Genomic DNA, 17,305 nt, shown 5'->3' on the forward strand with positions numbered 1-17,305 from the left:
GAAGACATTTCTCCCTAATTGACTTACTATATTTTAACAACTCATCTCTACCCTCAGAACTGGCTCAGCTCCACTCAAATTATACCTTCTCTCATCCTTTCATTCAGTACTCTCCCTTGCATCCTCGTCCTTTTTTGTCTTTACTTCCATCCTTTCTTCCTTACTTTTAAATCCCACCTTTCTGTCCCAGTGCATGGTGCTGGCTTCTCATCTCTCCTCTCTTTTGTATTCTGTTCCCCAAACATCAAGCCCCAAAAGAGGTCTTGCTCCTTTTCACAGCAATACCCATGTTCTGGAGAGAAAGAGAGGGTTTAAAACTATTTCCTCATCTGTTTTAGCAAGCTGGAGATTTAGAATACACATGATATGATGGCGTGGAAAGTGGAACATATTGTCAATGGCAATTGCTACATCTGCATCAGACAAAAGAAGCCAGAAGATAATTCAAATAAATGAAAGGCTGGAAGATTAAATGAAACCCCCAGATAATTTATTAGATTAAGACCTCACATACATATATAAATATATGTTCAAGATGGTACTCAACTGTGAGACTGGAGAGGCTACAAGTGGAAAGGATGTGATTGCTACAGGTCCACCGCGCGCAAGGTGCACAAAAGCAACGACTACACAAACATGGCCAGCGCATGTGTACGAGCCACTTGGGAAGAACACAAAGTGAAGGTACAGGTAGCAGCCTTAGCAGGAGTCATGCCACTCCACAAAGCCTCTTGTAAAATACAGCCCAATGTGTAGCTGAAGCGTATTAACTGGGAACGCTCTGGACAAACAATCTGTGGCTGGACTAACTCCCCAGCGGCAGCTTCCTAATATAGGAGCTTAAACTTAAAAGGACACTGTCAAGTGATTGCTTTTGCTGGTTTAATTTTTGCATTTCCTCTACTGTTTTAGCAGATGGAAAACAATTCCCCTCCCAGTCCCAACTACTGATTTTGTCCTTTCCTATTTGACAATCATTGATTTTTTTTTCTAAGGCTATAAATGTTTTAATAACTTCAACTTTGTAGTGCCTCATGGCAAAATATCTTCGCTTGCACTGACTGCTAAACACTATTCCTAATGTACTGCTGATAACTAGAGCAAGAGCCAGCATTATAAAAAATGATTTTTCACAGGGTCTGCCAAATTAATAGCTTTTGCTTCTCGGTTCACATCTCATAGATAGTTAAAACATGCAGATCTTCATCCATCAGATATTTCAACTATCTTGATTGTAGAATTCTTGGCTACATAAAGGTATGCCTCCCGTGTAGCTCTGACTGATCGACAGCACCTTGAGCACAGAGCCCACAACCCTGACAGCGTCTTTTTAAAAAGAGCTACTACCAAAATACAGATTCAAGTCAAAAGTCACCATCAGAATTAGAATTGTTAACGGACAAAATGGATCATAAGGAATCCTAAAGCAGTTAAATATTGACACCCACGAGGAACCAAAGAACATAATGCTCCCATGCAGTGTTCTTGACTGGATACACAAAGGCACCTTTCAGGAGATATACTTCTATTTTTTGCTGTTTCAAAAGGTCAGTTAGCACTTATTAGAAAAGGCAATTAAAGTTTCAGTCAAACTGGAAAAGAGAAGAGAAGCAATCGGACTGAAATCAGAGAACTGTTTTTTACAAATGCCAAAAATGCAAAACAAAAAACAAAAAACAAAAACAACTCACAAAAAATCAACCCAAAACCTTAAGATCTATGTGCTGGTCATCACTTTTATGGTTTTCCTGCTGCTCCTTGTACATTTTTCTCTTCCTTCCCCACCCTTTCCCTGTCTTCCTACAGAAGCAGACTACTTGGCCAGCAGAAACATGCTGAGCGAGAAAACTCATTATATTGCCCCAGCTGCTACACTTGGGTCAGGGCACCTGTCATGTCTTTGGGGCTTTAACCAGAAACCTGTGCCTTCACAGCGTCAGGGAGCAGAACACAAGGGACACTCAACAGCAGATGGACATACTGGAAGGAACTATGATGCTTCACTGACAGCAGGACAGACCAGGCAAGGCCTTTCCACAGCAGTCATTTTTAGGGACAGTAATGTCGCTTCCCTCCTGTGAACTCCTCCAAGCACCTTTGAAAATTCAGCTGGGACACAAGGAAAAGGTACCACCTAATTCGTGGTTAAGACTGAGCCTGAACGAAACAGCTCAGAATAAGTTAAGGTTTACCGCCCCCCTTCATCCTGCTTTTATTTCACTGCTCTAAAAGCAGGGTGCTGCCAGGGGGGCATGCTGGATATTCTGCATCATGCTTGCTCTCCCCCAGGAGGCTCGGCGTGCCTCATTGCAGTCTTGCCAGCTCCTCGCAGAGCACAGGAGTACCAAGCCTTGCACAAGAGCAAGCGTGCTGGAGGCAGGCAGCAGCGATACCCCAAGGATCAGACCAGCAACTGGCTGCCATTAAGATAAGCAGGGCTGCCTAAAGAGACCGGCAAAAAGCTGCACTGGCCCACCAATTGGTGTTTGGGAGCAAATGGCCTAGAACTTGCCCGTACTGGCTCAATTCTACCTTTCCCTCGCTGCAATTTTACTGTGTAAAATGAGTATTTTAGCCTCATATTTCTAGGAACACATGCCGGTGGCTACTGTTACAATAAAATATGAACACTGCATTGTGGAGAAAATGACCATTAATCCTGTAATCTGCAGTCATTTTTACCAATTCTGCACATTTCTTTAAATAACCAAGTACATGCAGTAGATGGAAGTGCATTTAAATAAACTGAAATAGATACAGCATGAATAATTAAAGCCGGCAGGGAAATGTGCATTGCGAGCCGCTGGTGGAAATAATTACTGATTTGTCTTATTTACAATGGAGCCTGGATACCAGATCAAAATAGTGCAAGTTAGTGAAAATGTCTTAAGACTGTTCTTATACTACCACAACTATATATTTCATCTTGAAAAGTACATCACATAGGTTTTGGACCACTACAACGTCTGACTGTGTTCTGCTATTTCAGGGTTAGGTCTCCCAGCGCATAAACTATGTCAAATAGCACTGATTTAAAGAGGAATATATTTCACATGGATGCCTAGTACATCAATCTGCAACATCATCTATTAATGTTATTAGACGCTGTAAAGTTGAGCTTATGATATTATCCCCTAAAAACCCAGCATGTTAAACATCAGAATGCTGAAGGAAAAGGTAGATCATAAAATCACTGAAAAAGTAGTAAAGTGCTTGTACCTTTATAACATGCCAGGCTTTAAACAGACTTGTTTAATTAGAAAATAATCTACTTTGAACGTTATGGTTCTTGAATGTTAGGCAGTTCTTGCAAACCGCTTTAGAGCTAAAAATCAATAATGAAATATACTTCTGATATGAGACTGGCAAAACTGTGACTTCAATCTATTAGAAAATGTTGTAGATGAAAAAAAAATCTGCTTTAGAATGATTACTTGGCACATGAAAGGTTTAGAAAAAAAGTTAACGCTTTCTGATTGGTCTATCCCACAAACATTCTTGCATCATGATTACTAAATCCAAAATGAAACTGGATGCTAATTAACTATTAGAAGAGGGAAGACAATCAGTTGTCACTCAAATAATTTAAAAATGGTACTTTAACACAAGCACATTAGAAATACAAAGTTCCTAAAAATTCTACAGAAGGGCTGTAGAATAAAGAGCAGTGTCAAATGAAGAAAATCTCCTCGAGCAGCCGGCTCTCCTCTATCTCATCTGCTCTGCTTCTGGAACTGCGAGGGCTCTGGTACCAAGACGACGGCCTGCGGCTCATATGACGAGGTGTGTGCATGTTGTTCCCATCATATAATTCTCTGTAGAGGTGTCCTGGGGCAGATATGGGACTCATGGCTTCAACCAGGTCCAGAAGAGAGGTTTCATACCTACAGAAACATACCAAGAAAATGGGAGTTCCATTAAGCAACACACAGGAATTGAATCCAATCCTTCCACCTGCTTAATCCAGACTAGACCTAGGCTTGTCTAATGGGGCCATCAGTCCAGAATGAATTTTGCTATACGAGTTCCTATGAAGAATACCAGCACAGAGGTGGTGAAAAAGAGGCGAGCAAAGCATGGGTGCTTGGGTTATTTTAAGCTGTTTCATCAGCTTTTCCATTTGATGTGTGTAATGTCTTAGTCACACTCCGGAGATCGAGGACAGGATTCAGAGATATAACAGCCAAATACACAGAACAGGTACAAGACAGACCCACACAGGTAATGGCAAAGTGACTTATACACATGCTGCACTTTTTTGAATAGACCTCTACACTTGATTTAGTTTCCCGGGGATTTGAAAACAGCAGGAGACTTTATTATTATTGCCACAAACTACACGTGCTTCCTGTAAATCTCTATGCACTATATGGAGTCTGTCTGGTGGAAGCACTGAAGGAATATAATCTAAGCAAGGCAATACAAAATCAACACTTCAGGCACCACGAGAGAAGGCAAAGGTGCTAGACATTACTCAGGCTGTCCTTTAAGTGTGAGTACAGATGTGGGGGAAGGTTGCAGGCCAGTGTTAGCTAGTAATGCACGCTGAATAATGGCAGGTACTTTAGACAGAGACTTCTTATTAATATTCACACAAGACAAGACCTGATCCAAATACCAGCACAGGATTGATCATTACAATACATTTTCTCCTGTCCAATTTTAAATGTCTTAAACAATACCGGTTCCCTGCCTCCCCAGGGAGGCTGTTCTCTAATCTAAGAGATATGACTCCAGAGTTTTACCTAAAAGTCCCCTTCATTCCATTTTGTTGTTAACACCAGCCTGCCTAACATTCCCAATGCTGAAATAATTCAGGCACTCACATGCAGAGAACACTATTCACAGCACCCAAGTAAGGTATCAGTGTGGCTGGTTGGTTTCCATAGGGTCCCTGTCACTTAAGAAGAAAGAGTTCATCCACAGAGTGAGGAGACATCTCAAGCTGTTCCCCGCTTTGAGTCATGGTGGAAAAGCCTTGGGTTTTCCATTCAGGACAGGGGCAGCCTAGGAAGACTACGCAACCAAATCAGCCAGCTGGGGCAGGTTCCTAAACTCAGGTGGGATGAAAATCTTCAGTACAAATATTCACAACAGTTTATTGATGTGAAAGATTAGCAGAGACCAATGGATTTCCCAGAGGCACACCACCACTTGTAATGTCCAGTCTCTTCGTGCAGCAGCAGGAGGTAAAGCAACTTTCTTCCCTAAACCAGCAAAGCCATGCAAAATACCCTTCATTAGCTCCAGTGGCGAGTGTTACGTCCCAGCAGTTGTCAGAACACTGACTGTGACAAGCTAACTTGTAGCCATGTCCAAGAAATGCTGAAACACTAACTCAGCTCATGTGAGTTAACTGGGGCACTGGTGGGTTAATACTGATATTAATGGCCATCTTAGTTATGCTATTATTGCTCCAAAAGCCAACTCTTTAATTTCCTTTAATTTTCATTGTTCCTTCCAATTTGATGGTAGCCATCCTTCCTAACACAGCCTGACTCAACGTAACTGCATCTCAGTGCTCCCTCGTCTATGTGACTATCTGTATTAATTTCCTTCAGATGTTCTAGCTTGCATTTCATCCAATCAGAAACGTATTTTGCCACATTTTTTCACATTTTTCATGTGTCTACATGTCTTTCTATTATGTCTGTTCAAAATTACCTCTAATAGCCAGAAATGAGTGACTCAACCCCCAAAAACAGAGCTTTAGTTTTGTTTCAAATGGACTGTTTCAAATGGCTAACCCTACCCAAATGTGATGTCTTACAGTAACTCTAACCAAGAACTTCAGAAGGACATAGGTATCCATGCAAGACCACTAAAAATGGGCCTGTTGTTTGTATTAGCATTCAGAAAGTACCCTCTAAAAACCGAGGCGCCTTAAAAATATCTCCAATGTAAAATGGAATAAGCTATACTGCTAGTGAGAACTAGCACATAGCTATATTGGACTTTTCACACAAAGTTTTAGACTAGACTCTGTACAGATACACACAGATGCTTTGAACCCCAAAGAAAACCAGTTAACACATACACTGGTTTCATTAGCCACACCTAAAACTTCTTTTTAGATTAATCTAGTCTAGCATACAAATGCTTATCTCCTCTGACTGTAGTGCTATCATAAAATTTCAATTTCTCCAGCAGCCACATTCAATCACAGATTAGGTAGGGGGAAACCAAACCAGCCAGTGCATTTATAGCAAACGTGCAGGCCCTAGATTTCAGCAGTACCTTGGAGTTTATTTCTTCTGCAAGTTTATCTAAGTTTTACAGCATTTCTGCTATCAGGAAGGCTAAATGATTTGGCAGATTACAAGAGCAGCAAATAGCAAAGATTATGTAAAAGACCAGGTGTTGTAAATCAGTCTATTTGACACCACAGTTATATATGCAATAAAGTGAATGAACTCTGCTAACAGAGCGCTATCTGATAAAGAGAATGCTCCTTGCAGGTATTTAGTGTTTAATCCCATGATAATGGTTTGCCCTGGTTTGTCTAGGCAACATCAGACAGTATCTGGCTGGAGGCAACAGAGTAGACCTAGAATGGTTTGAAGCTTGCAAAGACAATTTTCTCACTATTTATTTGTATCTGAATATTTAAAGAGACACAGAATGCTCAAAGCCCAAAATGAAACTTTCTCTAAAAACACCACATGTATTCCTTCCATGATCTGCCTAAATGTGTAAGCAAAAACAGATTATTGAGATCACACTTTATGGTTTCAGTGAAGTCAAAGCTGCAGCATCAGGCACCAAAAAGTCAGAACATTTCAAACATGAAAACTGATCTGGCAAACTCAGCTTGTGAATACAGAATGCTCTTTTAATGGAAATTAACAGTAAAGAGAGGCCCTCGTTCATGCTTCCCCAGGAGAAAAAATTCCCCAATCTTCTGCAGAATGCAGCATGTACCAGCACTGTACATTGAACTACATACAGAAATTCCTCACACACAGGTGTTCAACCAAGCAACCAAATGTTCCATCAATGCTAGATGCTTACATACATTTTCTTTTATGTGTTTTGCCCTTTCAACAGGAGGGAAATGAGGTGGACAACTGTCCCCTTAAAGCTGGTGATAATTCAGTCTGTCTTCACCTTTTAGCAACAGCTGCCAGTATGCTGGGAAGTCACCTACAGACTGGAAAACAATCTTTTCTAAGCCCAGTCTTGACATTTCCACCATTTATATTTTTTTCCTCTGACTTTCTTGAGCTTGAAAGTCTGCATGTTTTTCCATGGTAGAAGACAGTTTGTGAAGGCTACTCTACAAGCTTGGATTAGAAGTTATTTAGATAGCTAAACTTTGGTGAAAGTAGTCTTACCATAGGGTTTCCATAAATTCCATCAGGAGAGAAGACACAAAGAATTGGCATATAAAGCATAAGGAAGGCAGGGCCACAAACAAGAGGGTGTTGAGAGAACAGATCAAGGTAAGCACTGAAGCTCTTCTTTCGACGAAGAAATTTGACCTTTGTTTTTAATGTACAAACTGAAACTCCAAATACGGTTCAACAGAGAGCAGCGTGGAGATGCCCAAACTATCTGAGAGCTACCACAGGGATCAAACCTTTGTAGCTGTGTCAGCATAGAACTGTGACCTGGGTGACTAACACCACCCTGGTCAGGCATTGCACCATACTGTGACAGTATTCTCCTAATCTTCTGTGTACAATTAACACAGGTTGCTGGAAATTTGGCTCCTCAGACACTAAAGTGTTTGTGGAAATTTTATTACAAACTTTCAGCATTGGCTCCTAATTAAATAAATATCTAGTAGAGTTTATAAACTCTTAATGTAAAAGACAGTTGTAGCCCATCATTAAGGTAACAGAAAACATCATTAAGCATTATGATTCATAACAGTTCATTAAAAGTTCACATTTTACAGAAGGAAACAGTACAAAATTGAGCATAGGTTGGCACAGAGTCAAACCTTTCGTTCCACCGTATTTCTGTTTCATCGCCTGTGCAGCAGAATACAATGCTCTGAACATCTACAGGTGCATCTTACCTTGTGATATGTTTCAAAATTGAATGGGAAGGAAGGTGTTTGCATTTTTATAACAAACACGCAAATGTGGCTGTTGCTCTGGGAACCTAAGACCACTTATTCCCAGGATGGTTGCTGAGAAATCACCTGAAACCACTTGGTATTGTATAATAAAACCTGCTGAAAAATCAGAGTTCAGACAGTCCCACAATGTACAGTACTGAAAAAACGGTCAGGTTACACAAAAGTGATGCACAGAACTCATTACTGCACAGGATATTAGAGAAAACAGTGCTCTTGAAGGTAACCACAGAGGATCCTCACATCAATCAGCTGAACAGCAATGTTTGTTTATTTATTCGTTTAGACATTTGGGATGTGTCATTAAATTTTTAATGTTTGTCTATTTCCCATTGCTGGTAAAATATATTTCTTATATGGTGTTCAATTTTTAAACTATGCTATTGTATTTTTGCATTGTGCAGTCCCATTTAACTAATAATATCATTTGCTCCTTCCTGAAAAAACAGCGCAACACCAAACAAGTTTGATATTTGGAGAAGCAGAAATTTCCCCATGAGGCAAAATAACTAAACTTATTAGAGCCATAAATACTCTGGCAGTGAGATATATGTATATTTCTTTAAACAAGCACTGTCAGATATTATTTGATCACTATGTTCAGAGATATCTTTTCATTTACAGTCTCTGAAAATTTATTCTTCAACCATAAATGTGTACAAAACACAGAATGTCTCTTCTGCAAGGTGATGGCATTTCAACAAAGCATACTGGCAATACGGTTTTGGAGATTAGTAGCTATATAGGCTTACTTTATTTAACTGTATATACCAGAGGAAATAAAAAGGTTTATTTTTATACTACTGCTTATATTTTCAACATAAAGTTCAAAGTGATTTACTAATGTTACATGAATTGCCTTTGAATTACGGTACAGTATTGTGCCCAAGCACAAAGCCTAACACTATTTTGTATTCATAAAACACCATCTGCCTCCAAGCATTTTACAAACGCTAAATACAGCTAAAAACACCTTCAAGGGGTAAGGAAAAGACCCATTTTACAGAAAAGGAAACCAAGCTTACTGTTATTATAAAGCAAATGTCAAATCCCTACTTGACTGGAACAAACAGGGCAAATAAAAGCAGCTTCCACAGGAGAAAATAGATGCAGATAAGGTATGGTGTTAGCAGCCAAGCTACCCCAAACATGAAGACAACACAGAGGTGTTCCAGCTTGAGGTTACCTGGAAAAACTGGCTGGGATGACTGATTGATTACCCACCTCAAGCTAATCCAGGTTCTATTGGTGATGGGCGGAGCTCTGCCCAAATTCAAGAGTCCTAGCCACTTTCTGCCATCTTTATTCTTGTGTCCACAATTCTTGCACTAGGGATGCTAGAGGTTATGTCCCTGGCTCACCCTTTCAACATCCATGTATCAATCTTTTGTCCAAAAATACGTCTGATTTATTTCTCAACCTGCAGCTTCCGCAATGTCCTGTGAGAGCAAGCTCAGGAAGTTCACTACCATGGAAAGACATCCTCTTGTTTGTTTAAAATTAATATTCCTCTAGTTTCATCAAATGCTTTTTAAGGATTGACTGTAGTTACTCCCTCTCATCTGACGGTACCTGGTAAACAACAGTTCCAGATTCAGTTTATCCACGTTCACAAGTTTGCAAACCTTGATAATTTTCCCAGTCAGTTTTCTCCTATCCAAAGTCATAGGGTTTTCTGTCTCTCTGTGCCAGCTGCTTCATCCCCTTCATCATTTTGATTGTCCTATGCATCTTTTCTAGCTTCTGCTCTTTCTTGAGAGGCAGAGACCAAAAGAACACAGAGGAATCAAAATGTGGGTACACCAAGGCTTGTGTATCCACAAGCTTCTGTGAAGCTTTTGATTTTACAAGTTGTAACCACCTCCTCTGGATGGGGCTTTGGCCAACCTGATCTAGTGGGTGGCATCCCTGTCTATGGCAGGGGAGTTAGAGTTAGATGATCTTTAACGTCCCTTCCAACCCAAGCTATTCTATGATTCTACGATATGATACTCTGAGTTCAGTATCATGTAGACATGGCGTTGATGACTCTTACCTAGGTAAATTACCTTTTCATCCATCACTTTTGACGCTTTTTTGGAGTTTATTGCTATAGACATGACACTTGACTACCCGAAAGAATTTACTGTAATCCACAAACATATTAGGTCACCTAAAAAATTTTGCTGCTTACTTCTTGTTCCAAGTCATTGATGAAGAACCATCCCAACACTGGTCCCTGCTGACTCTTCTGCATCATGACAAATGTATATTAAGGTCCTTTGCTTGCTATCGTAAAATGATCAGTAAACAGATAAAAGGACTTTCTTCCAATCCTGTGGAAACTTGGTTTCGTTAACAACCTTTGGTGTGGAACCTTGACAATGGCCTTTTGAAAATCCATACACACTGTGTGTGGTGGATCTTCTTTGCGCCAGTAGATTTCTGGGTTCAGGATCTTCAACGTCCTACCCAATGTTTCGGCTTCTTTCTTCTCTGCCTCCCTGCTGTATGAATATAGTCCAGATTTTAGCAAGTATGCTATTTGGCCCAGCAAGCCTGAGATGAACTTGTCAATGAAAAGGAGAGACCAGTTGGATAGGAAACGAAAGCTGAAAAGAGAAGATGATTTTGCAGTCATTCCCTGGAGGGCCAGAAGTCACGATAGGGAACCTTGTCTTTCCTGTGACCTGATCTTCAGTGACCAAAGAAATCTCTGTAGGAGTATCCCCATGTACTGACTTCTCAGGATGCTGAAATCGCCAAAAATGAACCCAGAGAAGTGCAATCTTTGAGGCTGAAGCATCAAGAGATTGAACAAGATTAAATAGGGACTCAGAGACAAAGGGACAGTGCCAGTTAGCCTGAGATTTCCATTTTACTTTCATGCAGGTTGGGACTCAGAACAGACACTTCACCATGGGAAACAGGAGGAGGCAAATTCAGCAGCGCTGTATGTATTTAAACCAGCTCCAGGTTGCGATGTATTTCTTGCCTGTAACTGTTCTGTATTTTCCAAAAGTATCTCAAAGTTTCTTAATTCTTAAAGAAAAAGATCAGACTGCAGAATAGTTCAAAGCAATTAAAAAAAGATCTAAGCCTTTTATTTAAAATACATCACACAATGTAAAACAGAATATATTTACAGTGTCCTCAGCAAAAGCCTCCCGGAGTGCTGTAAAACCCACACCCACATAATAGAGAGCTTATAGTATCAGAGACTTTTAGAGAACTCTCTGAGGCAGTATTCACAGAATCATAACCCAGAGAAGGAAAAGACTTATTAGATCATCCAGCCATCTCCCCGCTGACGGAGAACCATTCCCTACAGTGTGCTTCCTAACATTTTTTTGCTAATAATCAGCCCCTTGCTATTCTCCTAGGGAAGCCATTCCACAGCCAAATATATCTCACGCTATCATTACCATTATTACTTATTTACTTGCTACAGTATAACCTAAAGGGCCTTGATCAGGGCGACCTACTCTACAACCACTTGTAAGAGTGATTCTGCATTCAAAGGAGCATACAGTCTACATAGATAAAGTCCAAGGGGAAAGATATACAATTTAAGAGATTAGAATAGCATGGAAAATACCACAAACATTGCATGAATTTTTGCTTTAGAGTTTTGTAGGAGGAAAAACTATGTGTTGCAAACAAGAACACACAACAAGAATGTGTTTCTGATAGTCAGCTAGAGATAGAAAAGGAGTTTTTTTTTTCCTCCCAGTTTCACACTATTTGTTATAGCTAAAGATCTTGCACGGTACTGAAAAATCCATCTCCTATTTTGGTGCAAATACTCCTTAAGTATTTGAATAACATTCCATTTCTCCCTTCTGCTCCAGTCTCAGTCAACATTTATCTGAGCCACACGTATTTTAATCTTCTCTCATAAATCAATACCTGTAGCACAGCAACAGATTTTGCCACTCTCCTCCAATCTTTGACAGCATCTTCCCAGTAAACGATCACCCAGAAATGAGCACCACATTCCCCACGTGTGGTACACAGAAGTAGAGAGGAGACCAGCTCCCTCCAACACTCACACAGCGCACGCCTTTGAGGACTCAGATGACAACAGCTTTTTTGCTGCTTTCATGGCTCTTGCACCCTTCCTAATTTGTGCGTGTTGACCCACTGCACTGTAATGCGTTGCTGTGTGCTGTAGGACCTACAAACCAATGAACAGTATGCCTCGTTTTGTGGGGTTACTAACAGTTTTTGCTATATCTGGTGGAAAATGACATTAGAGATTACAGCCTTTGCATGCAAGAACAGGGAGAAAAGTAGCATAATTCGGTAATTCACACCTTTACTAACCAAAATGAGCAGTGGTAGACAGCAGTAGGAGACAACCTTCTCAGTGTGATACACAGTAGTAAAGAGCTAAAGAGGTTAAAAGAGGCTGAGCACTGCTGGCTTCCCCTGGTCTTTTGCATACCAAGCAGAGCCAGTGTGCTAAAGGATACTGGGTTCAGCATCAGCATCAAAAAACTTCTGTCCTAAATCAGGTCTGTTAAGAGATTTTTATTCCACAGCTTTCACCCTGGCTTCACCTATGATAACATCCAGCTGGCTGTCATTACTGAACTAAGAGTTACTGCTGCTCTCATTCCTCCTTGCTAAACAAACAAGCCATTTTCACTTACCCACTAGTCAGAGACCAACACCTGCTTTCCTCACCTTTTCACACTCCTGTCTCAGGGCTCCCAACCCTCAGTTATCCTACCTTTTTGCTACTGGAAACTCAGCCTTTTCTATTATTTCCTCATCGGACTCTCACTCAGAGTCTGCTGCCATGTTACCGACCTGTCAAATACAACTGAAAGAACTTCTTTATTGTTTTTGTCTCTGTGTGCTTTTAGTAGTTAAAAAAACAACAAAAAACCCAGATCGTTTCTTTTTAAGGTATGGCTGCAGGCAGCTGAATTGGCATAACTGAGGTTGTAATAATTCTGGAAGGGGGAGAGCGAACAAAGACATGAGTGCTGAGAAGTAAAGAAACCTTTTAAATCATATCTGCCAGTGACAGAGGAATAATTTAGAATGAAGTTTTAGTAGAAAAGAAAGGAATTACAGAACCATGGAACTACCATGGAGTTTAACAACCACCTCTGCAATCACTCTGTTTGTATTGTCCTTCTCTCCCCTCCCACACACCCGCTTCTGTCTCATCAAGTCTGAAAGCTCTTCAGATCAGAAAATGAACCTCAGTATATGTACAGCACCTGAGGCCCTGATTCTGCTGTGATATTACATAATAACTTTGCACTTCAGAGCATGCTTAGCTTTTATTCCCTTTAAGCACTCTGTCATCACAGCATATCTTCGGTGAGATCTTCACCCTTTATTGTTCTGGGCCAAAACTAAGCTGTCATCATCTTTCCTGCCATACCTCATCCCCCTACTTCTCCTGCTTTAACAGCCTTTCTTCTCTTTTTTTTTTTTTTTTTGCTCTTACAAGTTTGTCCCCCAGCATTTTTCCCCTCAAAGCAAGCTCTAATTCAATGAATCATCTTTAAAATTGTGCTTTTTCTTTTATAATCTGCTAAGCCTCTGACAAAGGGTTTGCATATGTAAGGCATAGTGCAATTCTGCACCTCCTCTCTGCCATTCTGGGTCTTGCCCCTTAGTTTTGATTTCTCTTTCATGTTTCATTTCTTTTTCCTACTGTGCTTTCAGCAAAGCTGGGACTACCCTATACCCCATACAATAGCTAGAACTTTGTAGGTACTAAATAAGTAAAAAAATAAAAAAAATAAAAAATAAGGGGCATAGCTCAGGAAAAAAAAAATAATGAAAAAATCCAGCTTGCAAAGTCCATCATCATTTACATGGAGTAGCTATCTGCCTTTCTTCACAAACTCAGTCCATATTCCCAGACTGCCAGATAATAAATCAACTTTTTGCTTCAATTGTAGTCACTGGGAGATCTGTAGAGTTTTAGGTCAAGCACTTATAACCATTTTATGATTCCAAAGTTTCTTACTTTGTCATTTAGTTACTGAACTGTGAGCTTTCATTGACTTTCTAACCATTGTGGCAAGAACTGCTACTAGCTGTGCAAGATTTAAAACCTCATTAAGCAGAAGAACAAAATCGGGCTGCAGTAGTTTTAGGTATATATTGGGGTGGAATCATGACCCTACGGAAGCCAATGGAAGTTCTGCCACTGGCTCACAGGAGCTTTGTTTCTTCCCTCTCTGCTGTTATTTGTTGTGTCAGGATGAACAGGTATTGCAAAACCTCTATTTTACATCTTGGAAATGCTTGGAAATTGGTTATTTTACCTCTTTTCATTTTTTTCCTCTACCTTGGTGAAATATTTTACATAGTCAATTGCTGTACCTAAACACAAACTCTTCCTGGGGATTTGTACTATTCTTCCCCTCCTGCTTGTCAGCTTAATTTCTTCTGCTGTGGCATGGAGTGTTTAATAGCAAAATTCAGCTATTCAGAAACTCAAATTCTTTTGTTTCTTAATTATCTCTGCCCTGTCAGCTATATCAGTGAAAACAAGTTACCATTAGACAATTCAGATACCAGTAAACACCACGTTGTGATAATATAGAGTCCTGTATTACTGCCATTACAGAAAAAGCTGTTTCAGGGAGGTTTAAAAAAAAATTAAATAAGCCCAGCACTTCTAAATGGCCGAAAATCTAAAGATATCTTAATTATTCTTCAATATCTTAATCATTCTGAAGAATCATGATCTTGTATAATGGCCATTTTAAATGAGAGGTTTGCTGCTCTGCACAGTTGCCACTTCCTTCTAATTGTGAATTAAAGCATAATTTAGAGTGGCTCTATGCCAGCATGACTACAAAAATTTACAGACACTAACTCTGGTTGAAACAGAGGGAAAAAAGCAGTTAGATTTCTTTAAGTAATAGAAAATCACTCACCAAGTTGTACTTTAAAACAAAACACTAGAGCTTTAAGTTGACAAACTGACTTGAATTAAACCATACAAAAAAGTGCTTGCACTGTAAATCTTACAGGGCAAAAGTGATGGTAGGTTATCATTCTGTTTATTAGCATGCACTTTGGAGAGTTCAGGGCAAGTATGGATACGCATTCATTCCATTTTATGCCGCACATTACTGAAAACACATTCTCCATAAATAATTCATAAATGCATTGTCTGAAATTTCAGATTCCAAAAATACAACATGGTTTTCAACTTTATGGTTGCTTGGTCTTCAAAAAAGAAATAGACAATTGGATGGATGGACTTGGCAACCCTGATAAGAACCCATCAGTCAGAATTACACTCCAGAGGTAAATGCAAACATCTTCTAGCTCCTGATCCATGGAACAGCAAGGCCAGGATGACAGCCCCTGTGCTTGTACCAGTCCCTTGGTAGGGAGCAGGGAGAAAAAGAGAAAGGGCAGAAGTAACCGAGTAGTGAGAAAAAAGTGTTCAGTGGGAGACTTGATTTTAAAAAGAACTTTAATCAGAAAATACAATGCCCTGGTCATCTCCGGTCATGAGCTGGGTGCATAGCCGGAGTGTTAGGAGCGAAAAGGATGCTTTGCAGTGTGGTGTGGTTGGAAGCTAATGGGGCTGAAGCTGCCTAAAAATCCAGAAGAATTTAAATTTGAAATACAGTAATAGTCAAAATAAAGAAAATGGACATATTTTGCCTTGCAAAAAGCCCATTTTCTGGCCAGGCTGCACCATGAACTTGAGCTCTGTTTGTTGCTCTCAGCACTTAATTGGTATAAGTTCATTAATGGTAATGGTATAGTAACTGGCATAATCTTTTATGCCAGTTATGCTAGCATAAGATAGGTGAATAGGATCTTACAGTTCATCTAAAGTCTAATTTCTGCTGGGAGCAGAGTGACCACAACTCCTGCTGAAGAAACTGAAGTATGCTTTATAGGGTAGAGCGGTTAAGTTTTACATGCCTTGTGATTCTGTATCGTGCTGACATTATATATGTAGTTTACGCTCAGTGGCTTCTTTTTCCTTCATAATGTACTCAGAAGCCTCACACCAGATAGCAACTGCTTTTCAGCCAGATTTGCATTCACTTGCTCCGTTCTGCTCACCTCCCAGTGAGAGGCACACACAATTTCGGGTACCTTATCTAATGAAATCCTTGGTGCCTAGCCCTAACAGAACAGCCCACAATCTCACTACATGTCAGCTCTTTCTTTGAGCTCATTCAATCCGTTTTGCCTGAGAGCAAACACTGCCACCGAGCTTGAATTCTTGGCATCCCAATGTATTGATTGCTTGGGTGCAGACCATACGTGAAGAGACAACGCTCCCATAAAAATTGTATTCCAGTACCCAACTGCTGTAAAAGCTCCTGGTTTGCACTGTTAAACCTCCTGCTCTGTGGTGGAATGGTTGGGACTATCTGCTGTTCCATTCATTTCCAGGTGTGCTGAACTCTCTGGGGTAATCTTTAAATCAGCTGAGACTTCATACATGAAAGATGAGGATACATAATTCAAGAGAAGCCACTGAGATAAAACAGTAGCTGTAAAAAAAAAAAAATGCAGTGTGCTGGTGGTGCCTGGTTTAGCATGTCAAAGAGGGGTGACTGCTGGTGAGGAGTTGCGCACAGTCGGCATGAGAGCATGCCGTGTGGTAGCATCACTGTGAGCTTCACAGGGACACAGGCACCGAACAGGTTTGACACTGTGCAAGTACAGAGTTAGAAGGCACCCTACAGAAAAAGCCAGCAGTAAAGCACGGAGTACGAGGCACTCGGGCCTGGTGTCCCCTGGCTGTAGTCATCGCACGCTAACAACCTCTTTCAAAAACTTTACACAGGTGGTAGGTGTCCCACTGAGATAAATTACCTACTTTTGGTTGCTGAACAGATGGGCAGGGAAGTGAAATTTTAGTTTGTTCATTCCCAGCAGTAACTAGAAAAGATGATCTCGGGCTCTGCAGGATTACTTTTCGATAACCATACACCTGTGGACAGTCTACGCTTCTGTCAGAAACGACATAACGTCATTGATACACTACAAAATAAGGCCGGGCATTTAACGGCTCAAGAGACTAATGCAATGACTCTCATTCCCATATCCTTCTGAATAAATTCTAGGATGAGAAGGACCAGAAAGTATTCAAAGAGGGACCCCAACAGGCAGGAGAAATGGGCCCACAATAATCTCATAACATTCAGCCATGCGAAATGCAAAGTCCTGCACCTGGGGAAGAATAACCCCAGGCACCAGCACATGCCATGTCTGACTGGCTGGAAGACA

The 17,305-nt window shown here is 40.4% G+C and overlaps 1 protein-coding gene across 9 annotated transcripts in view; it reads right to left on the minus strand.

Moving 5' to 3' along the window:
- Nucleotides 1-473: 473 nt before the first annotated feature.
- KIAA1328 overlaps nt 474-17,305 on the minus strand; it is a gene marked incomplete at its 5' end in the record, with an annotated part of 172,929 nt that continues 156,097 nt past the window's right edge. For all 9 annotated transcript variants that reach the window (XM_080574750.1, XM_080574751.1, XM_080574748.1 and 6 more), the window contains one exon: nt 474-3,884. In XM_080574750.1, the coding sequence (XP_080430876.1) occupies nt 3,671-3,884 (214 nt within the window). In that variant the 3' untranslated portion in view covers nt 474-3,670. The remainder of the gene's footprint in view (nt 3,885-17,305) is intronic.

This window comes from Anser brachyrhynchus (assembly GCF_964034855.1).
Source record: "Anser brachyrhynchus genome assembly, chromosome: Z".
NCBI classification, from domain to species: domain Eukaryota; kingdom Metazoa; phylum Chordata; class Aves; order Anseriformes; family Anatidae; genus Anser; species Anser brachyrhynchus.